The following is a 23,635-nucleotide window of genomic DNA, read 5'->3' as shown; positions in this document are numbered from 1 at the left end:
TATTAAAAAAAATTAAAAAGAAAAAAGAGTTTTTTAATCCATTGGAGTTTTTAAAAGATTCTTGAGATAATGTATCCTTTCTCCATCTTTTACATTTACATTTTACTTTTTTGCAAGTAATAATTGAATTAGTATTAAAATAGAAACAGCACACAAAGATTTAATCCTCAAACACACTTAGTTCTAAAATTTTGCAATATTAATGTAGTATTTGAACTGCTTCTTCTCCCTTCACTCCCTAGAAAATGGTAGATAAATAGCAGAACCCTCCCCAGAGGCTGAGAGTTTTCAAACATAAGTCTTCTTTACTGATAAACATAATTAAAAAGATTAAAGGCATTAACAGGGGCTGTGGAGAGAAGACGGGACTCTAGAAAACTTTCTCCCTCAGCAATTTTGGCAGTTTATTCACCACTTCCCAAGAGTCACCCAAGATGAGCATGGCCCTCCCAGGCAGACTCACTCAATATAGGAACCTGTTACATAGGTTAATAAGCGAAAATCTGATACTAAACAAAGGTTAGGGATTTTCATAATATTTCTTAGTTTAAAAACAAAATCTAAGTATCAATAGTATAGATATATGCTGAGCAACTAAAAGTAAATTTAACAGAAAATTAAGGCCGCAAGCAGTTTCTATTGACCTCATTGGATTTATTCATTCAATCCTTCATTTACTCATTCATTCATTCACGCCCATGTATTGAGCACCTCCCATGTTCCTTCTCATACAAAAATCTCTCATAAAAATGACACAACTGACGTTCCTTCTAGTACATTCCTAAACATGGGGCGACAGTGCATGCATGAAAAGGAAAGCCAGAAAGGATTCAATATTACATTTGTCTCTCTCAAAACCGTCTGACCTCAGGAGCCATCCAAAATGGTGTTCCCACGGATGTATTCCTACGGTGCCAAGTGCTGGTGAGTTGTGCAGACACACCTGGAAGGAAGAAACAAGACTTACATTCCTGCATTAATTACTCATGCAAAGAGACTCCAGTTGTAACAAATTTGCTTACAAACTAATATTAAAATTCTGTTCCCGTAAAGCTGCCACAGAACTTGAACTTCACATTAAAGTATACTACGTCAGGGGCGCCTGGGTGGCTCAGTCGGTTGGACATCCGACTTCGGCTCAGGTCATGATCTCGCGGTCCGTGAGTTCGAGCCCCGCGTTGGGTTCTGTGCTGACAGCTCAGAGCCTGGAGCCTGTTTCGGATTCTGTGTCTCCCTCTCTCTGACCCTCCCCCGTTCATGCTCTGTCTCTCTCTGTCTCAAAAATAAATAAACATTAAAAAAAAAATGTGAAGTATCCTACATCAGAATTTTGTCATAGCCAAAGTCTAGAATGATCCTCTTATTTTGTATTTCTCGTATCCAAACCTCCCTATCCTTAAAGCCCCATTTCAAGTTTTATTCCCGCATGCTGATATTTAATCTGCTCCTGATCATACTAACCTCAATTTTTTTAAACTTCTACATTTTTAACTACCTGTCTATATTATTTATTTTGGCATGTAATTTGTATCTGAACCGTACGCTTCCCTCCCTCCCTCCTCCTCCCTCTGTCCATTACTAAATTGTGGTGCATTTGAGAATTTTTCTATGGTTGTAGGCACATAGTAGGTTACTTGTGAACGTGAATCAAATTATTTTCCATCACACGATCAACTTTGGACAAATCACACCTGTCTAGTTTCAAATTAACGGCATCTATTTAATCCAACACCATGAATAGAATTAGTTGTTGTCCTTTATAGAGATTACAGATGGAAGGACTACAGTGAAGAGGTATAACCAAGTATTTCAGTCATGTCATCCCACTAATTACACCTGTTAGAAATAATCATAATTAACCCTTAAGAAAATTAGGAGCAAAGTCTCTCCTTGCATTTCACACTCCCGTTCCTCATGCAGGCTGTCCAGTGCTCTTCCCTTGACCTGCTCTGAAATTGATGGGTTACACCCACACCATGGGCCTCCACTCCCTGATTTCCCTGTTTTGAAAAGCACCTCTTAGGTGTCACATTTGTTTTAGGCTCTGGCTATTTATAAGCCAACTAGGAGAAAGGCACTGATTAAGATTTAAATTTGGATATATTTGATTCTTCCAGGATGACATCTGACTTTTATCATGAAATTCAAAGGCCATATTCAGCCACATGGGTATTTCAGTGGGGGAAATATACTTAAATATTGGTGGAATATACTTGGGCAGAGGGTAGGCAGTATGTTTTGGTTCCATATGAATTGCATCTCACAATGACCTAACCTATTCCACCATTGTATAAATCCTGTCCCACACAGAATCTTCATCTATGCCCTTCCAATTTTGTCTGTGAAGGGGCGCCTGGGTGGCTCAGTTGGCTAAGTGTCCGACTTCAGCTCAGGTGATGATCTCATAGTTCATGGGTTCGAGCCCCACATCGGGCTCCGTGCTGACAGCTCAGAGTCTGGATCCTGCTTCCGATTCTGTGTATCCCACTCTGTCCCTCTCCTACTTGTGCTCCGTCTATCTCAAAAATAAATAAACATTAAAAAATAAATTAAAAAAATTTTTGTCTGTGAAAAAGTTAATTATGTGACAGAAAAAAATATCCTCACTAAATAATTTTTTCAAATTCAAAGGAGATTATCTAATCTGTGCTTGAAGATTCTCCCTTAAATATTTTCTCACAGACTATCTGAAGAAAGAGAATCAACATTTAAGAGCACATTTCTCCAAAATACTCCTTCTACTTTTACCCCTACTCCAAGCATTTGAACCTTCAGAAAAATTAAATTTATTAAAAAAAATTTTTTTTAATGTGTATTTATTTTTGACAGAGACAGACAGAGCATGAGTGGGGGAGGGGCAGAGAGAGAGCTAGACACAGAATCTGAAACAGGCTCCAGGCTCTGAGCTGTCAGCACAGAGCCTGACGTGGGGCTCGAACCATGAACCGTGAGATCATGACCTGAGCCGAAGTCGGATGTTCAACCGACTGAGACACCCAGGCGCCCCAGAAAAATTAAATTTAAATCTAAACATTTTAGATTGTCTTCTTCTATGAATTAAAGGTAGAAGTGACTAAACTTGGATTTTATGATAGTATCAGAGTATCGTAATTTATTTATATAAGTGGGAAAGCAAATTGATTTAAAAATAAATTTAGGGTGCTTGGGTAGCTCAGGAGGTTAAGCATTCAACTCTTCAGTTTGGCTCATAATCATAAGATTGAGCCCCACATCAGGCTCGGCACTGAGTGTGGAACTTGCTTAAGATTCTCTTTCTCCCTCTCCCCCACTTGCTCACACACTCTCTCTCAAAAAGAAAAAAAAATCAATTTAAAATTGATTCTAAATTTACTAAGATTTATTCTAAGGGTATATATTTATTCATTTATTTATTTAAATTTACATTATACTTGATCTTTGGTGAACATTTTTGTCTCAACTTCATAAAGATCATTTAAAAATTCAAATGTCATTTAACTGAAATGTAAAGGGAAAAAAACCCACAACCAAGCAAAAACATCAAAAGTTTTGCTCAGGGCAGGTGAGTGACATTTTAGACTAATCATGTGATCTTTTTTCCTCTTCATGAATATAAAGAAAAGATTATATTACTAGAGTTGGCATTTTTTAGCAAGTAGCCATGTCCTGCGGTCTGAATTTATAAGCTTGGATGGTTGGAAAGGACCTTCCATGGAAGGATACTGGAAAAAAGTTTTTTAGGGTGTTATATGTGATCCAAAGCAGTTCCATTCAGACTCTTTTTTCTTGGAAGTGTGAATTTTTTTTTTTTTTTTTTTTTTGAAACGTGAATCTTGAGTAGAGTGGACACTCAGGGAGGAGGTAACCAGAGTAGAGTCAACCAATGGCAGGGCTCTAAAACTAGGTCCAGGTGAAGTTCTATTCTTAGGAGGCCAGATGGCCCAGCTTCTTTCTCCCTTGACTTTGTAAGCCCATCAGTGTTGTTGTCAGTATCTTTGCCTGAGTTGGTCAGAGTTAGTTTCTATTGCTTACAACCAAGGAATTCTAACTGATACAAGGCCTAAATGATTTTACAAATAAAGGAGCAAATTAACAAAGGTAATAGTCAATAATGAGTCTATAAAGCCTAAAAGTCATTAGGTTTTATATTAATGTGAGTTTATATTACATGTATACATTAATATGAGATTAAATATTTTCTAGGACACATATTTGGCCTCCAAACTCTTTACTCACACATCCCAAAGAATAAGTAAGTTTTGAACAAGCACAATCAATACAGATATAGCTATAGACAGACTATTCTCTATATATTTACTTCTGTTTTTAAATTTTTTTAATCTTTATTTATGTTTGAGAGAGAGAGAGAGAGACAGAGTATGAGCAGGGGAAAAACAGAGAGAGAGGGAGACACAGAATCCAAAGCAGGCTCCAGGCTCTGAGCTGTCAGCACAGAGCCAGACATGGGGCTCAAACTCACAAGCCACAAGATCATGACCTGAGCCAAAGTCGGACGCTTAACTGACTAGCCACCCAGGTGACCCATTACTATGTTAATATATGCATTGTGAAACACATAAATGAAGATAATTTTAAAGTATGAGATTAAATAACTGTACTATGAATATTTCATAATTAGATATGAATATTTTTTTCTGCACTACAATGATGTCTTACCAACACCCTGGTATTGACACCCCCTTCAAGGACCACTGGTTAGAGTATGGAGTGCAGGGGTAATGAATTACAATGCTCTTGAGGTCTTACTTATCTATCATTTAGTGGCTTTTAGGATCCTGCAGAAATAATGTTTTACAGCTGGTTCCTGTATGGAACTAAGGAAATGTAAAACTGTAAACTGTGTGGAAAGAAAAAAAAATTTAGTCCAGAATGTGAAGAAGGAAAAATAAAAGCGCTCAAATAAGTGAAAAAGGGACAATGCAACTAGGTAGAGTAGGAAGCTTTGTATCTGATAATATTAGATGATTTTTACATTAAAAACAAGACACAACTCAACTATGAAGGAGTGACCAAAGAAGGTGTTTACCAAACTCCATGTGTGTGTTAAACATTTATGCAATTGCTAAACTTCAACTTCATTTTACCAACACAACCAAACAGCTTTGGAGCTAGCAGACAACTTAATGGTCATAAAGTCTGTGTTCATTTTCAGGTCAGTAAACTTTGGCTGGAGTAAGTTTCCTGAGGACAAATGGCATTTTCACTTGGTATAAATTTTCACAAGAAAAGTGGCTAGGAAGGTAGAAAAATGCAAAATTCCATTAAAAGCGATTGCCATAAATTACTTTAAAAGGCAACAGGAATCCAAATGATGAGTTTGGGAGCCCTAGGAAGTAAAGACGATTAGGAAAATCATCTTGTCCAGAGAGGGAATAATGGAATAAGTCACCAAAGTAAACAGTTATGTAAGCATCTCAAAGGAGAAGATGCTAAAAGGTGGAAAATTCCAGACAGGTTGGGATAGTGAGAATACGGGAAGAAACAGGAGGCCAGAGAGAGATCAGAGCTGAAAAGAAAACAGACTAGAAGAGAGGACAATAATACACTGAAAGTCAAAGCCACAGGAACATTAAGGTGGTATACATTAATGATTCTTCAGCCCTTTGCTTTGATTATATTGAAATTCTCATGCTATTTTAGGCCCTTCCAACAAGGTTTCCTGAGCTGCTTGATGGTTTGTACAACAACTCTGTCCCCTATTGCATAAGTCCTCTTTCTAGGGAGAAAATTGTGTCAGGAGGTCTCTTAGGGTCTTAGGAAGTCAGAAAAAGCATTAAGTATGTGGCTTCCAATGTGGTTTCAACAAACCAGACAACTTCAGGAAACTTGATTTGCTATAACCAGACAGCAAAATCCTTGACATCTAAAGAGAGCAAAGGGAAAAGCATGAGATTTTGTTGTTGTCTTTGTTAAAAACAATACTGCAGGAATGAGAATTGAAATTATAAAAATACAGATTTTTTTCAACAAGAAGAGTCCATAAGATTTATTACACCATCTAATATCCTCATTCTATTGATGAAGTTAAGATTGTATAATGATTAATCTGGCCATGGTATCCACATATTTGGTCAAACATCATTCTGGATGTTTCTGTGAAAGTGTGTTTTGGATGAAATTACCTGTGAGTGAAGCAGATTATCCTCCACAGTGTGGATAAGCCTTATTCAATAAGTGAAGGGCCTTAATAGAACCAAGACTGACATTCACTGGGTAAGAAGGACTTCTGCCAGCAGACTACCTTGGACTTAAACTGTAACTTTTCCCTGGGTCTTCAGCCTGCCAGCTTAACATTAGATTCTGTGTTTTTATTTTTTATTTAAAACAATTTTTTTAATGTTTTATTCATCCTTGAGAAAGACAGAGCATGAGCGAGGGAGGGGCAGAGTGAGAGAGAGACACAGAATCCGAAGCAGGCTCCAGGCTCTGAGCTGTCAGTACAGTGCCTGATGCGGGGCTCGAACTCACAAACCATGAGATCATGACCTGAGTCGAAGTCTGATGCTCTGCTGAATATGCCCCAGCACCTAGATTTTGGAATCACCAAGCCTCCAGAGTCATATGAACCATTTCCTTAAAATAAGTCAATCTCCTCTTCATCCGCCACCCCACCCATCATATCCTGTTGATTCTGTTTCTCTGGAGAACTCTGACAGAGATTTTGGTACTGAGAGTGGTTCTAAAGGAACAGAATCTTAAAGATGATTTTTCTAACTTGGTTCTGGGGTTTTTGGAATTGGCTTTCTAATCTAGTTAGATTAAAGACATTGATGGCTCTATTTCCAGTAGTAAAGAGCACTGATAGTCCATGGCATGATGTGGCAAATAGAGGTACACAAAATATCAGCATTGGATACTTCTAATCAAACACTTACTTGTAAGAGGCATGGTTCAGGGTGATATCTTTGAACATTTTGTCAAACTAATGAATAGAATGAGATTGGCTGGTTTCTGTTAATATCGCTGGACAAGATGAAGGGAAAAAAAAGAATGAGCTCAGGGATTCAAATTCCCAGCTTCAAGTGCTACACAAATGACCTGAAAGCTTCTACGTCTACCCTAAAAGAAACCCTCTCTGGTAGATGAAGAGCTTAGATTACTGAAAAACAAACCTAGAATCCCATTATTAAGGGTGTGGGATAATGGTGGAAGGAACATAAACTTGGATAAGGCTGAATTTGTTGATAGATACCCACAATGCAGAGATTTTGCATTTAATATCACAGCTTGGGAAAGAAGGGGCTTTACCCGGTCTGGTTGATTGGTTGGCTCAGACACGGGTGAAAAAGTTGCCCTAGTAAATGAACTTGAAATGCGAGAACTACACTGGTTTACTCTAGAGGAAGAGATTCAAAGACTTAGGAAGACTGAAATGTTGGAGAGGATTTTTCATTTAAGACCTACTCACCCAACATGGGAACATCCAGAGGACATGCCTTTCAATGTAACTGTGAGAAATGCATTTTTGAGAGCAGTCCCAGAATCTTTGAGAGCTCTATTATCACTCTTCTCTGTAGGCTAGACTTTACAATGGGAATTGATGCCACTGAATTAGGAAAGCTAAATACACTGAGAGGAATTGGATCACACAGTGGTAAGAGCCAAGTGGTAGTCCTCAACTCCAAGGGTAAGGTGGGCAGTTACCGTAACAGGCACCAGAGTCAAAGCAGTAATCAGAAGACTCTGCATTGCAGAGACCTACGGTGTTGCCTAGTCGATATCAGTGTTAGCAAAAGTGAAATAGATGGGAAGACTATGAAATTAATCTGAATAAGCAAAATAGTCCTAAGTCAAGTGAACGTAAGTGTAACTTGAATCATCAAAAACAGACAGTCATGGCTTCTCAATCAACCCCAAGCCTTGAGCTGGTTTTGTAGACCCAGAATCCCTTGAATGAAGGGGAGGTCGCCCCTTGAGAAAGTACCCCAGTACGCTACCAAAACTTTGTTAAAAATCTCTGAGCCTTCCCCAAAGGGACCAATGGCTTTTTACTAGGGTGATTTTACACTGGGGAAAAGGAAATAATCAGACTTTTCTGGGATCGCTAGATGCCACCTCTGAACTGGCACTTATTCCAGGAGACCCCAAATATCACTGTGCTCCACCAGTCAGAATAGGGATTTAATAGACATCAAGTGAGCAATGAGGTTCAGTTCAGATCCATCTGACAGTGGGCCCAAGCTTTTGTTTTCTCATTATTAATTCAGGAGACTAGGATAAGTCAATGATTATGACTTTTGGGTCACAAAGTATTTAGTTTTGTGAAAACTTTATACTTTCTCATCAGGAAATTCATATTCACATTATGTGTTGCATATAGGAATATTAAAAATCTCCTGACATTCTTGTACTTAATATACCAAATGACATTCAAGGTTACCTCCAGCTTTAGCTTTCAGTGAGTCTATAAGATGACACAGGTAAGTGATTCTGTGCAATCACTACTCCTATCCATACGGATGTGATTTCCTTTGGAAATCTGTCCTCTCTCCAGTCTACCTGGCACTAAATCTTTCCCTTTAATACTCAGCTCATATCTTATAATGGAGATTATGTAGTGCTTTCTCTAAAGACATCAAGACCACACTGCTTACTGCACTCTCCTTGCTTTTAACATAAAACCATGTACCTAGATCTGTGCAATTTAATTATGTTTGACCTTGCATGTGTGTATATGTATAATACTGGACCTCAGTTATAGAGAGTTGAATACAGTTGACCCTTGAACATGGGGCCTAGGAGTGCCAACCCCCAACCCTCACAGTTGAAAATATGCATATACTTTTGACTTTCCAAAAACTTTACTAATGGCCCGCTGTTGACTGGAAAATTTACCAATAACATAAACGGTTGATTACCACACATTTTCTGGAGCATATATATTATATACTGTATTCATACTACAGAGTAAGGTAGAGAAAAGAAGATGTTATTAAGAAAATCATAAAGAAAATACATTCACAGTACTGTACTGTATTGAAAATAATCCATGTATAAGTGGACCGGTGTTGTTCAAGGGACAACTGTATATAGAATATTCCTCATGTATGGTGCATTATCATCATTGATCTCTTATTTTTTCATTCCCTTTTATCCCCAATCACCTCTCCCATTACCCTGTCTCCTCCCTTCCCCTGCCCTCCTCCCCAATAAAAATCTTTTTGCTTGGAGCTTTTCAGGAATTTAAATATTAGAGCTGCAGACTAAGGCCATGTAATTTTAGTCCAAGTCACATACTCTATAATAAGAAAAACTGAGAGAGAAAAGAGGTGATTCTTAAAAAAAATATAAGGAAGTCCTCTTTGATTGACCTAAATTCATCATTCCATGGAAAGGCAGACTTGGTACTTTTATTAAAATTTCTACAGCTGCATTGAAGTAATTAGTTTGCTTTTGTGTTGGGTAAATCTCTAGATACAAAGTTTTCTCTATTACCAAATAAAAGCTCTTTCAAAACATCTGAAATCCATTCTTTTTTTTAAGTTTATTTTTATTTTTAGAGAGACATAGAGAGCAAGTGGGGGAGGGACAGAGGGAGAGGAAGACAGAGTCCCACATGGGTCTTGAACTCATGAACCACAAGATGATGACCTAAGCAAAAATCAAGAGTCAGACACTTAACTGACTGAGCCACCCAGGTGCCCTTTTCTAAAATCGATTCTTGACTTCATGATAGAATTTCTAGGTTATACTTCATGTAATTTAACTTCAACAAATTAAAATTCTGACCATCTCTCAGAATACAAGGCAGTGCACATCAATAAGAAACCATATTGTCTAGTATATTTAGAAAATACCTTTGTCCTTCCTTTTCCATAATGCTCTTAAAAGAAAATCTTTCTGTATTCACGTTACTTGCAAAATGGGAAGGTTCAGGCAGGCTTGCTTAAGACTCTTTCCCTGGTCATGGCTAACAGGATCAAAGAAAGGTATCTGACCTAGCTTGTCCAACTGAGCTTCTTCTCCCACTCCAAATTCCTTTAACTTGGGGTGCTAAAAGTCGAGGTAGGTTATCTATTCCTACTGGACCCACACGTCATATAGGCTGAGAAGGTTGAGGCTGCTATTTGAGTAAATAGCCTTGATGGGCAACATGAAAACTCCAGAGGCTGGTCTGTAGACAACCACAGAGAACAGAAAGGACAGATTTGGTTTCTCCAGTGACATAGCAAGAGGCAGCAACTGATTGTGGTTCTTGCCTTCCATTCTTCTGTTGGTTTCAGTCCCCCCTGTTCTTCCTATCTATGAGATTGCCTTTTGTATCTTACTCTTTTTTGAAGCTAGTTTGGTTTTCTTGTCCTTACAACTAAAAGACCCTTGACTGAAACATACAACGTAATCTATAATGTTGAAAAGCTTAGTTCAAACGTAATCTAGGATGTTGAATAGCTTAATTCAACTTTGAGGGGCTTGGATGGTTCAGTTGGTTGAGTGTCCAACCACAGCTCAGGTCATGCTCTCACTGTCCATGAGTTTGAGCCCCAAACTCAATTCTTTCCTGTTGGCATGAAGCCCACTTTGGATCCTCTGTCCCCCTCTCTCTGTCCCTCTTCCACTTGCATGTACACACACACACTCTCTCTCCCCCCCCCCAAAATTAAACAAACATTAAAAAAATTTTAATTAGGGCTCAGTCAGTTAAGCATCTGACTTTTGGTTTTATGATCTCATGGTTTCATGAGTTCGAGCCTTGCACTGGGCTCTATGCTAACAGTGTGGAGCCTGCTTGGGATTCTGTCTCCCTCTCTCTCTCTCTGCCCCTCCCCAACTCATGCTGTCTCTCTCCCTCTCAAAATAAATACACTTTTTTTTAAGTGTATTTAGTTTGGAATACTAGAGCCTACAGGTTCAGCTGGAAACAGTCCATTTATTCATGGTTCTGATATAGATAATAAAAGAATTACAAATGTCTTTTCTTTCAAATAAATTCTATCTGGGGTGCCTGGGTGGCTCAGTTGGTTAAGCATCAACTTCAGCTCAGGTCATGATCTCACAGCTTGTTAGTTCGAGCCCCACACTGGGCTCTCTGCTCTCAGTGCAGAGTCTACTTTGGATCCTCTGCCCCCCTTTCTCTGCCTCTCCCTGCTCTCTCTCTCAAAAACAAACAAACATTAATTTTTTTTAAATAATAAATTCCATCTGAATGAAATATTAATTTTTAGTATATGTATGAAAATTCTAAAGCTCTGCCAACTTTCAAAAATGGCTCTTCCCCCTAGTTATTTTTCCCATATAGTATTTCATTCTATAAAGCACTAGCTCTCAAATTTTCAAGATTCATAACATCCAACTACCAACACACGTTTATATACATACACATATATATCTTTAGACATATATATATCTTTACATATATATATCTTTACATATATATATCTTTACATATATATATATATGTGCACACACACACACACGTACATAAACATCGAGACTCCCATGCTAAATCTCCAGCTCTACTCCATAGTTTAAAAATGTTTTTTGCTATAATTTCAACATTAGAGAAAAGTTGGTAAGAGAAGTTCAAAAAAACTTTTCTCCTGAACCATTTAAAGAGTTAAGTAGGCCACATGATGCCTCTCCACACCCAAACAGTTTAGTGATTGCTACAAAGACATTCCCCTACATACCCACTGTACAACTAATAAGATGAGGAAGTTAACACTGATACATTTCTACCATCTAATCTATTTTCCCTATTGAAGATTCATCAATTGTCCCAAATATGTCCATCCCCACAGCAAAAGAATCCAGCCCAGGACCATGTGTTGCATTTAGCTGTCATGTCTCTTAAGTCTCCTTCAATCTGGAGTTCTTTAATCTTTGCTTGAATTTTATGACCTTGACACTTTTTAACGTCAGGCCAGTTACTCTGCAGAATGTTCCTGAATTTGGATTTTCCCTCACAATTATAGTTTTGGCAGGAACATCATGGAAGTGATACTGATGGTTATGACTGCGATCCTACCAGATGGTATGTGATTTTCACTTGTTCCATTACTAGTTGTACTCACTTTGATCAACTGCTTATGTTTTGTCCTGAAAGTGTCTCTTTTTCTTTTGTAATTAAGTATTTTATGAAATCTTTTGAGACCATGTAAATATCCTATTTCTAATCAAAACTTAACACACTAGTTTAGGACCCATTGAAGTTTTGGGATGAATTAATTATTACTATGACGATTTCCAAATGATCATTTAAAAAATTTCACTATCCCTTCTATATTTATTAGTTGCTATTCTTCTGCAAGAAAAGCTTTTGCTTCTTTCCATTCATTTATTTATATATCTAAGTATGCAAGTGTGGATTAATGGATTTCTATTTTATTCAATGAGTTACCATCATTACCGTCATTATTATCATTATTTTGATGCTAAAATTTTCCCAGATTTGCTCAGTGAGAATTCCTTCAATTTGGCTTCTGTGTTCTTTTGACATGTTACCATTATTCTTTTAACATTTCCTTCCTTTTGAGCACATTAAGTTCCATGTTCATCTTGTATAGCCATTAAAATCAGTCTTTCTCTAAGAATCCTGGCTTCCTCTTAATTGAGAACTATATTTAGAAACCAAAAGCTAAGTGCTTGATGGGCTTGTTCTTGGTACATCAATGTTTGCAAGCCCTCTTAGTAGAAATACCTAAATAACATGTATACACCTACACACACACACACACACACACACACACACGTCCCACATGCACATTCCATTATATTTATTTTTATATTTGTCTATATATATTGAAAACTATGCATTCAAAATGATACCTCCAATTCCAATCTAACACTACTGGGTTTAGTTTTCTTCCTTTCCATATTTGTAATTCTTCTCTCTAACAGTAAGAAACCTGGCTCCGTTTGTACACATTATATTTCCTGATGGTATTAATCCCCCTTTATGTAACAATGTCTTGTCTCCATCTCGACCCCTACACAGATGTCTTTCTTACCTAGCTTGGGCTCTGATAACCTGAAGTAGGGTCGTCATCATCTCCCTAGACAGATGTTCTCCTTGTCCCACCCAGGGACTCACACTCCTCTCCAACTGAACGCCATTACCACCACCCTCCCAGCATGGATGTCTTTCTCACCACACTCAGGCTCAAACCTCATGCTGAGCTGTACCCTGCTCTCTTGTGCTTGTTCAGTCCCACCTAATGGCTTTTATTCTGAATTTTTTGGGAATAAAGGAAGGAATAAGAGGAACTTCACAGCTTTTAAGTTCAGGTATAACTGCCTCACTTGATGCTAAAAGTGGGTTATTAACAAAAATCACAACTTCTCTTTGACCTACATTACTCATTGGGGATTTGGTCTAAAATTGGGCATGTGGGTAATAAGAGATTGAAAGCCATAAAATATTCTGTCATAAGAACAATGTCTAAATAAATCACAAGAAGTACATTCTGCACTTTTGTATTGAAATGTTAACTATCCTATTAGAAATGAAGCTCCCCAGAGAGAAATCCATAGAAATGAGAACTGAGAACTGCCCTTTACATTTAGTCTCTCCTGCATTTTCTAGTCCACATAAGAACTGCTTTTTCAGACATTAGTTGATTTGCCTAAAGGAGTTTACCTCCTGGGAGATCATATTATTTATTGATTGATTATATACCAGGGACTGCTAATGTATTTCATTAATAATGTTTACAAGCTCCCTTGTCTTTTTACTTTCTGAGGTGTCTAGAGAATTTTTGTAGAAACATATCCATTTAAGGGGCACCTGGGTGGCTCAGTCAGTTAAGCATCTGACTTTGGCTCATTTAAGGGGCACCTGGGTGGCTCAGTCAGTTAAGTGTCCGACTTTGGCTCAGGTCATGGTCTTGTGGTGTATGGGTTCGAGCCCCGCATTGGGCTCTGTGCTGACAACTCAGACCCTGGAGCCTGCTTTGCATGTGTTCCCTCTCTCTCTGCCCCTCCCCTGCTTATGCTCTGTCTCTCTCTCTCTCAAAAATAAACATTAAAAAAAATTTAAAAAAAATCCATTTAACAAAAAACCCAAAGGTTTTCTTAAAGGCTATATTTATAACTAGCATCAGCAAACTGAATCTTTGTTTCAGTATAATTAAGTAGCTTGATATTTAAAGTAACACCAAATTTACTCTAGCAAAGGGCTACTTTTTTTGGAAACAGAAAGAAGCTATTTTTGGGAACTCATATTTCCAGTATTTAGCAACTATTTTTTTTAAAGTATTTATTTACTATTTATCAAGTACCTACTATGTATACAACACTGAGCTAGGGGCTAAGAATACTATTTCATGATAATGGTAATACCTCAAATTTTTTAAATTATAAACTATCTATAATTATACTAAGTAGGTTGCCTGTATCATGCTGTATTCTTCACAGCAATCAACCATATGAGGTAGAGCCTGTTATTTCTCATACTTGTAGATGAGCATTTTGATGTCCTTGGAGATTGTAACTGACTTTCTCAAGGTCACACAACTGTATGGAAAAATCCTGCCTCCCATCATTCATTCGACAGTATTTATTGAGCATGTTCAAGGGGCCAGTACCATGCTTGACTCTAGGGACAAAGTGCCAGACCAAAGAGATACCATGTCATCATGAAGCTTATAGCTTAGTAGGAAAGGTAGTCAAATTAAATTATGATTACAATCAAGGGTGACAATTGGTTGTCTAAACAAAGTATGGGTGGTGGGAGGTACTCAGCCAGGCAAACAGAACTTAGCTAGGCGCAGGAGTGAAGAGAGGTTTCTATGTAGGGAAAGCATCATGTCCGCAACTGGTCACAAAATGGAATCACCCTATACTAAAATACAATTCCTTTTGCTTCTATTATGGCCTCTCCCTGTGTCCCTATCTACTGGCTGGGAGGGCAGTAAAGCTTACTCAGAATTAATAAACCCATATAGTCCTTTTAGATAGAGGTCAGTTTCTGTTGGATAAAAGTGCCTGTTCCATCTCTCAGATGGCATTCCTCCTCCTTCCTCCCTCCTGAAGATGGTACCATGTGTACAGGATGAGGGATGGCTTATAAGACCTTGTGGCAAGGAGAAGAGGGAGCGTCTTTGGTATGTAGGTCTCTGGCCTCTGGGGCCATTTGCCTGTGTGTCTGCCTGGCTGCTAGGTGCCCTACTGGCCTCCCATGCCACCCCCACTGGCATCGGGTGAGCTCATGGTCCACTCTCCTCATACTGGCAGGGCTTCCTGTGGTTCCTCTGAGCAGACGAAGGCTCAGGTTGGCTTTGGCTGGAGCTGAGAACACTCTGAGCCCTGGCTGTGACTCCTAATCAGACCTGGCTCAGGTGATCTGCTCTGTGCCTCACTGCCCAGACTAAGCAACCCCTCTAGGCACTCCCCAGACAGATTCTCAGTGACTTTTGGGTTTCTGGAAACTAAGGGAAGAGTTGGGGAAGCTCAATTTGAGTACTTCCCCTACGTAATCACTTTACACCTCCATGTGTAAACGACAAGGACATGGCTCAGCTCAGTCTGCAGCAATGGCCTCTCCGTAGTGTGGATGCAAATGGTGGGGAGTGTGCAGGTGAGAGCTTTTATCTGCCCTCATTGTCATCTTCACTTTTTTAAAGCTCATCTCACTCTCCTGGTCTCCTTCTCTGCTTCATCTTTCCACCATCACCCTAGAATTGGAAAGGGTTTCCCTCTTCTTTCTTTTCTCTCTTGTGTGAAATCCTCTAAAGAGAAGATAAAACAATTTACATAGACCTTTCTCAAGAGATATCCTGGGTCTTGCTACAAATTCCTCTTTTTGAATGTTAAAAACTGAATATTACTCCAGTCATTTTCTTGCATTTCCTCTGGAACAAAGCTTAATCTTCCCCCCAGATAGAGAGATGCCTCAGGCAGACTGGAGTGAAGATAATGTTCTTGGACAGCTAAAGAGTAAAAACATGTTAAGATATTTCAAAGTACTCAGTCACAAGTGTAAGAGCCCTGACTGAGCAAGAGTGTGGCGCGTTTAAAAAACTGAAAGAAACTGACCTGGATCGTAGGTAACAGCAAGAGAAGGTACCTCATGAAGTACTCTGTGCCAGCACAGAGAATCATACGGCAAAGGCTTACCCAAGGGCTAGTGGAAGCCACTGATGAGCAAGACAGTGCCAGGATCAGCTATGCTTTCTGATAGGGGTCCCTCTGGCTGCAGTGTGGAGAAGGGACAGGAAAGAAGGAAGGAAGGAAGGAAGGAAGGAAGGAAGGAAGGAAGGAAGGAAGGAAGAAAGGAAGGAGGATGGAGAATGAAGGAATTCCCCGGTATCAATGAAGGACGTATGGCTACTCCTCATGTCCTCCTTCCTTCTCCTCCCTTCCTCCTTCCTTGCCTTCCTTCTCCTTCCTTCCTTCCTCCTTCTTCCTCCATCCTTCCTTCCTCTTTCTCTTTCTCCTGCTCCTTCCTTCCTTACCTATATTTTGTATTAAGTAAGGAAGACTGGATGCAAGGAATTCAGAAAAGTATAACCGCAGGAGGTCAAGTCGGAGATGATGGCTAGGCCAAGAGAGAAGCAAGAAAGATGGAGTCTGGGGATGTATGTAATAGAGACAGAGCTTTGCAACTAGCTGTAGATGTGAGAGGTAGACAAAGGAAGACTCCAGATGAGCCAAAGGTTTCCGACTTAAGCAACAAAACAGGGCTAGTGACTTTTTCCAAGACAAGGAACTCTTGATATGAAGCAGACTTCTGGAGATGGATGAGGTGGTGGAGTTCCATTCGGACATTTTGAGGACTGGAAGCCACCCACGCACAGATCTGCAGGAGCCATAACGAGCTTAATATGTATTTTGTGAGGTGAGAAATTCAAATAAAATGTATTCTCAAACACTTTGCTCCCAGTCTCAGCCTTCCCTAAATCTTATTTAAACACTGAATGAGGACATCCTTTTTTGGCTTAATGCTCACCACATCTTACTCCTCTGCCTTTGAGAAGTTTCACCATGCATGCCATCCTCAGGTTTGAATTCATACGAAAATCTACACATCATTTTAGGCAAACTGAATCCACGTCCTCTTACCATGGAGGATAGACACAGAAGAATTCTCTTACATGCAAATAATAGCATTTTAGTATCCAACACTGGGAACACATTGAATAGGCAACTGGCCCTCTTTTCTAATTGCTGCTGAAAGTAAAGTCCATAAGCCAATTAATCTAAAACCAAAGCCCATATTTTGTCAGCTTCCCAACTTATGATTATTTACAAAGATATTGTACAAAAGGCCACCTTATTAATTATATTGGTATATGTTTGAAATCTAGACTACTTTGGAGGGTATCCCAGGAAGTCTGCATTTCTCAAAGCTACTGTTTGACTAAGTTTTTCTTTCACGACCGAAGAGACTGGCTCTTTCTATGGAGCAATGAAAAGGATTTTGTTGTTGTTTCCCACTTCAGGCACAAGTTGTAAACACAAACACAGGGAGAAATATATAGGGTACAGAAGCACAAGGAGAGATACCTTCCCCAGCCAGAGTGAGGGAAAGGGGAGGGGAAGGTGACTGAAGGACACTGAGATGTCCTAGAATAATGTCGCCCACCTTCCCAGGAGCAGTGCACTCGTAGGGATCCAATGATAGGAGGTGTGGAAGGGCACTGTCACACTGGTAAATAACTCCCCAGACAAATGTGGGAGGATCAGCTATGGTGCCTTTGGCTATGACACAGAAACCCATTTGGCTGAGTAAATATGGAAATTTATTATCTCACATGACAAAAGGTCCTTTGATGGGGCAGGCTCCAGAATCTGTTGATTTAGTGGCTCAATTATATCAAGGACTCTCATTCTTCCCATCTCTCAGCTCTGCCTTTTCCAGGGTGGCTTTCCACTTGGGATGGAGCACCTCAGGACAGAGCAAGGTGGCTGCAGCAGGTTCAGGCATGGCAGTAAGACAGAGAGGGTCCCAAGGAAGAAAGAGACCATCTTTCCATGTGCTTCCTTCTTAGGATCGAAACTATTTTCCCAGAGACCTTTGAAGTTTCCTCCTCATTTCTCAAAATCCTGTATTCAGGCACATGCCCATTTGTAAAGTAATAATAAGGGCCGTGGGACTACCACTTAGGCTTAGTGCAATTATTTGGAATGCTATTTTATTTATTTTTTATTTTTTTTCACGTTTATTTATTTTGGAGAGTGAGAGAAACGGAGCATGAGCATAAGCAAGAGAGGTACAGAGAGAAAGGGAGGAAAGAATCCCAAGCAGGCTCCATGCTGTTAACATGCAGCCTGCAGCCTGACTTGGGGTTCGATCCTATGAACCGCAAGATCGTGACCTGGCCCAAAATCAAGAGCCAGACACTCAACCAACTGAGCCAGCCAAGCGCCCCTGGAGTGCTATCTATTTTTGAGAATCAACCACACATACCGCTACAGCGGTGTTATGGCTTGACTTGAAAGAAGTCATTCTTTCTTCTGGGAATCTTCACTGGCCAAATTTATAAAGAATCTCTGTACTTTCTTACCTCAATAGGACACTGATTTTCTCTACTTTCAATGCCTAGAACGTGAGGGTAATGGAAAATGATCAAATCATTTATCAAACCCATGCATTTCAAAACAAACTTACCAAAATCTACAAGTTTAACTCCACCTTCAGTGGTCAACAGAATGTTATTTCCTTTTACATCTCGGTGGATAGTTTTGTTGTTATGCAAATGCTGAAGTCCCTAAAAGGTGAGAAATATACAGTGACTTTAAAGAAAGCATCAAACAAAAGTAACATTTTTTGGATGGATGCATTTGTGCAAAATCAATAGGAAATATTTGTTAAAATTCACATTAAAATGTTCCACACTGAATTATGAAACCAAAGTATATCATTTCCACTTCGGATTTTATAAAAATTCATAAAGCAGAGCATGCCCTTCCTTAGCTCTTATCAGATACTTTATCAAAAACGTGTTGATCACAATAGAAGAAACATTCCATACACTTATTTTAAACAATAGCAAATATAAACCTATTATTAAAAAAAAATACACATTATCTACCTTCATCATAATCAATCTCAGAAATATACTTAGGATATCAGAACTCCAGGTTCTGTTGACACACAAGGAGGGTAGATTTCTAACAAATAATTAGTTATGTTAAACATTTCAGATTTTGCATATACTCTTGCATCAAAAAATACCAATGTACTGATATTTTCCTAAAAATAGGATCCACATTTTTTATTTAACTAGAACTGCCTCATAATTAATGCACAAACAATTTAAATTGCCTTACCAATAGTGCTTCACGTAAAATATAGGCAATTATGGGCTCACTCATTCTTTTGCCCTTCTTCAGAAAACCCTTCACAAGATCTGTCACCGATCCTCCATTGCACAGCTATAAAGGAACATTCAAAGATATTAAGATGGATATGACATTTTAAGTCCTTGTTATAAAAGGTTTTCTAAAAACATTTTTTAAAATTGTTCCAGGGTGCCTGGGGGGCTTAGTCGGTTAAGTGTCTGACTCTTGATTTAGGCTCAGGTCATTCATTCAACCCCCACACTGGGCTCTGTGCTGACAGTGCAGAGCCTGCTTGGGATTCTCTCTCTCTCCCTCTCTGCCCCACATGTGTGTGCTCTCTCTCTCTCAAAATAAATAAACTTAAAAAAATAGAATAAAAATGTTTTTTTAAATAAAACTGCTCTTTTTTTTTTTGTTTCAAATGATTACTCTCATCATCTTTATGGCTTCATAAATGAAATGAATCATAATTTTAGGGGCACTTGGGTGGCTCGGTTGGTTAAGCATCTGAAACTAGATTTCGGCTCTGGTCATGATCTCACAGTTTCATGAGTTCAAGCCCTGTATGGGCTCTGCACTGTCAGACTGAGATTCTCCCTCTTTTTCTGTCCCTCCCCACCCCCTCAAAATAAATAAGTAAATAAACTTAAAAAAAAGAGAATCATGATTCTACAAATTAGTCTCAAATTTTAGGATCTAGGGCTTAAAAAGTATTCTTGATTTCTGATAGTTTAATTAAAAGTGCAGTAAGATTCTATGACCTCACTACAAGGCTATATACTATTTTATATATGCATTAATTTAAAAACATGCCCCCTTTCTGACAAAATTTCAGAAAGCATTAAAATAAGGACTACAAGTAACATTTCAGAAAGCTGTTTTAAATACCATGGTTCTCAGGTTTTTTACCTTCTTCCCTCCCCCCACTCCTCTCTCCTCCCCAAAAGTAGTGGAATCTATGAAAAAAGGGGGATTTTTCACATGCAGGTTCTCCAAAGTTAGGGAACATTAAATCCCACAGAAAACTTTCAAAGGAGCTGCAGATTTGCAAAACAGAGAAATAGCAATATAAGCATTGGAATCAGAGAGAAGAGATAATTAGGTAATGGTCCCAATGAAGCTTGGACCCCATGAGTACTTGATCCCTTAATCTCTGACTGTCTAGCCTCTACCTTCAGCCCTGACTCTCCTCTGGGGCTCTTGTCCATGGTCTCCTTGCCCCTTACCCTGAACTTTCTGGCCTCCTCTTCTACCTGTCTTCGTTACCCACCAATGCCTGGGAACTAAAAGCCATAATTTCACTGACTCTACTAACCTCAATGGAAACAGAGAAAGGAGGTGTGAGGAAATAAATTCCTGGCATCCTAGTTTGAAATACTGAACACATTTTCTTCCCAGCTTTTTCCTAACATGGCGATTAGATTTTATGGGATGCCCAAGACTTCTGATACATTACAGATTAGGTAATAACAGCTATCCATTCACATGTGATATCTCTGTATCTCACCTCTCTCTAGGTAGGTATTATCATCTCCATATTAAAGATTGGGAAAGTGAGACACAAAATGATAAAGTAACTCGCCAAAGATCACACAGTAGAGACAGAGCTAAGATAGGAACTCGGACGGTCTGATTCTAGAGTGGAGCCTTCACAGTTAACTGATTTGTAGCTGACGTCTTTCTCCATTCAAAGAAAACTTCTTTCAGCTCGTAGAGGAGTAGGTGTAGTCCTAGCATTCCAAAACCTGCATTTTCTTCTGCATCAGAAAGGGGAACACCCTTTCACTGGACAAACAGAAGACTATTGCCTTAGCAGCAGAGAACAGGATCACACCATCTCCACTGTGGCCCAGCATGATCAGTTCAAAAAATTACTCAAAACCGACTGAAAAGAAACTCAGAGCCCTTCAAAATGCATGGCATTTATTTAAAAGAACCAAGTTTTAGGGCCAGTTGTAAATGTCTAAAAATCACTGTGGGGAGACTAAATGTCTTTTCCAATTTCTCTAAAGTGTGGCTTCTCTTTGGCTGCTTCTTCTGGGGTTGACTATTACATTAATGCAAGAATAAATAGCTGGAATGGATAAAGGAATGCTAAACAATGTGCAGGAAATAAAATGAAAAATGAAATACAGGAAGAACTAATGTAATTATGTAATTCACACTAAGCAGTTCAAATTTTACTTTCTAGAGTCAATTTTTATTTGAAACAGTTGTTTTTCCCATCTAGGAAAGTTTAGAATACAGGATTCTTCATAATATACACTTCACTTTGTTTTTTAAAGTAAAGTATACTGAGGTATAATTTACATACAATAAAATTTACCTAATTGAACTGTAATTCTGAGTTTTGACAAGTGCATTAGTCACATAACCACTACCACAATCAAGATACAGAACAAATCCAGGACCTAAAAATCTTCCCTCTTGTTTCTTTGTAGTCAAACCGCTCACCAGCCCCTGGAAATCATTCATCTGTTTTCTGTCCCTGTGGTATCAACTTTGCAAGACCGTCACAGAAACTGAATCATAAGGTACGCAGCCCATTCATCCTGGCTACTTTGACTTTGCCTAATGAATCTGAAATTCATTTCTGTTGTTGAAGATTTGTTTTCTAATGTTTAAATGTTGTTCACTCCTTTTTTAATGCTGAGCATTCCAACGAAAAGATAAGCCACTATTTGTTTATTCATTCAGTAACTGAAAGACATTTGAGGTGTTTCCAGTTTGGGGCAATTATGAGCAAAACCACTATAAACATTGCATATAGGCTCATATATGAATATACTTTCATTTCTCTTAGGTAAGTACCTAAGACAGGGAATTGTTGAGTCCTATGGGTCACGTGTTTCACCTTTTAAGCATCTGCCAAACTATTTTTCAAGGTAGCTATTCCGTTCCGCATTCCTACTAGCAGTGCATGAGAATTCCATCCTTGCCCTCCATCCTTGCCAGCAGATGTTAATAAGAGGTTTTCTAAAGCCGTTTTAAATGGCAGTGTTATCTCATTATAGTTTTAATTTGGGTTTTCCTAATGACTAATGATGTTGACCATCAACATCATGTGCTCATTTATGCTATCCACTTACTTTCCTCAGTGAAGTATCCCATTTTTTGTTCATTTTTTTATTGGTTGCTTATTTTCTTATTACTGATTTTTGAGAGCTCTTTATATTTTTTTGATACAAGTCCCTTATCAGGTGTTTTGCAAATATTTTCTCTCAGTCTGTGGCTTGTCTTTTCAAGAGTCTTTTGAAGAGCAGAAATTCAAAATTTATCATTCTTAAAATATTACAGAATCTGATTCTTGTGTTATATAAAAAGCCTTTGCCTATTCCAAGGTCACAAAATTTTTCTCCTGTATTTTCTGTAGGAAATTTTATAGTTTAGGGTTTACATAGGTAGGTCTGTGTTTTTATTTAATTTTTATTCATGGTGTGATACAGATTATACATGGATGACCAATTATTACAGTACATTTTTCTGTTAGTCAAAAATGTCCAAGAAGCAGAAAATCTGACTCTGAATTGAGCTTAAAATCTAGAATCTTAAATGCATACTGTTAAGTGAAAGAAGAATCTTAAATGCATACTGTTAAGTGAAAGAAGAATGCCAAGAATCTTAAATGCATACTGTTAAGTGAAAGAAGCTAATCTGAAAAGACTATACATACTGTATGATTCCAAACTATATGACATTCCGGAAAAGGAAACACTATGGAGACAGTAAAAAGATCAAAGGTTAATGAAGGCTGAAGGAAGAGGAGGGGAGATGAAAACATGGAGCACAGAGGATTTTTAGGACTGTGCAGCAAGTCTGTATTATACAGCAATTGTGGATACAGTTATTACATATGTGTCAAAATCCATAAATGTGCAACACCAAGAGTAAACCCTAATACAAACTATGGGCTTTGGGCGACAGTGATGTGCCAGTGTTGGTCCACCAATTGTAAGATATGTACCAGTTCTGGTGCGGGGTATTGATAATGGGGGAAGGTATGAACGTGTGGGGCAGGGGTTATATGGAAAATCTCTGTACCTTTCTCTCAATTTTTCTATGAATTTAAATTACTCTTAAAAAATGAAGTCTTTCTAAAATTCATAAAATGCACAACACAAAGAATGAACGCTAATGTAAATTATGGACCTTAGTTAAGAATAACGTATCGTGGGATGCCTGGGTGGCTCAGTCGGTTAAGCATCTGACTTCGGCTCAGATCATGATCTCATGGTTTGTGGGTTTGAGCCCCGCGCTGGGCTCTGTGCTGACAGCTCAGAGCCTGGGCCTGCTTCAGATTCTGCGTCTCCCTCTCGCTCTGTCCCTCCCCGGATCACGCTCTGTCTCTGTCTCTCTCTCTCAAAAGTAAATAAACATTAAAAAAAAATGCATCATTATTAACCCATCAACTGTA

At 38.6% G+C, this 23,635-nt stretch overlaps 1 protein-coding gene across 1 annotated transcript in view; it reads right to left on the bottom strand.

Moving 5' to 3' along the window:
• Positions 1-23,635, bottom strand: part of MYO3A (myosin IIIA) — a 229,463-nt gene that overhangs the window by 183,548 nt on the left and 22,280 nt on the right. The window contains 3 exon segments of the mRNA XM_032593843.1: positions 867-943; positions 18,548-18,647; positions 19,210-19,314. Of these exon segments, the coding sequence (XP_032449734.1) occupies positions 867-943; positions 18,548-18,647; positions 19,210-19,314 (282 nt within the window).

This window comes from Lynx canadensis, chromosome B4 (assembly GCF_007474595.2).
Source record: "Lynx canadensis isolate LIC74 chromosome B4, mLynCan4.pri.v2, whole genome shotgun sequence".
Lineage (NCBI taxonomy): Eukaryota > Metazoa > Chordata > Mammalia > Carnivora > Felidae > Lynx > Lynx canadensis.
This window is presented reverse-complemented; position numbering and strand designations above follow the sequence as displayed.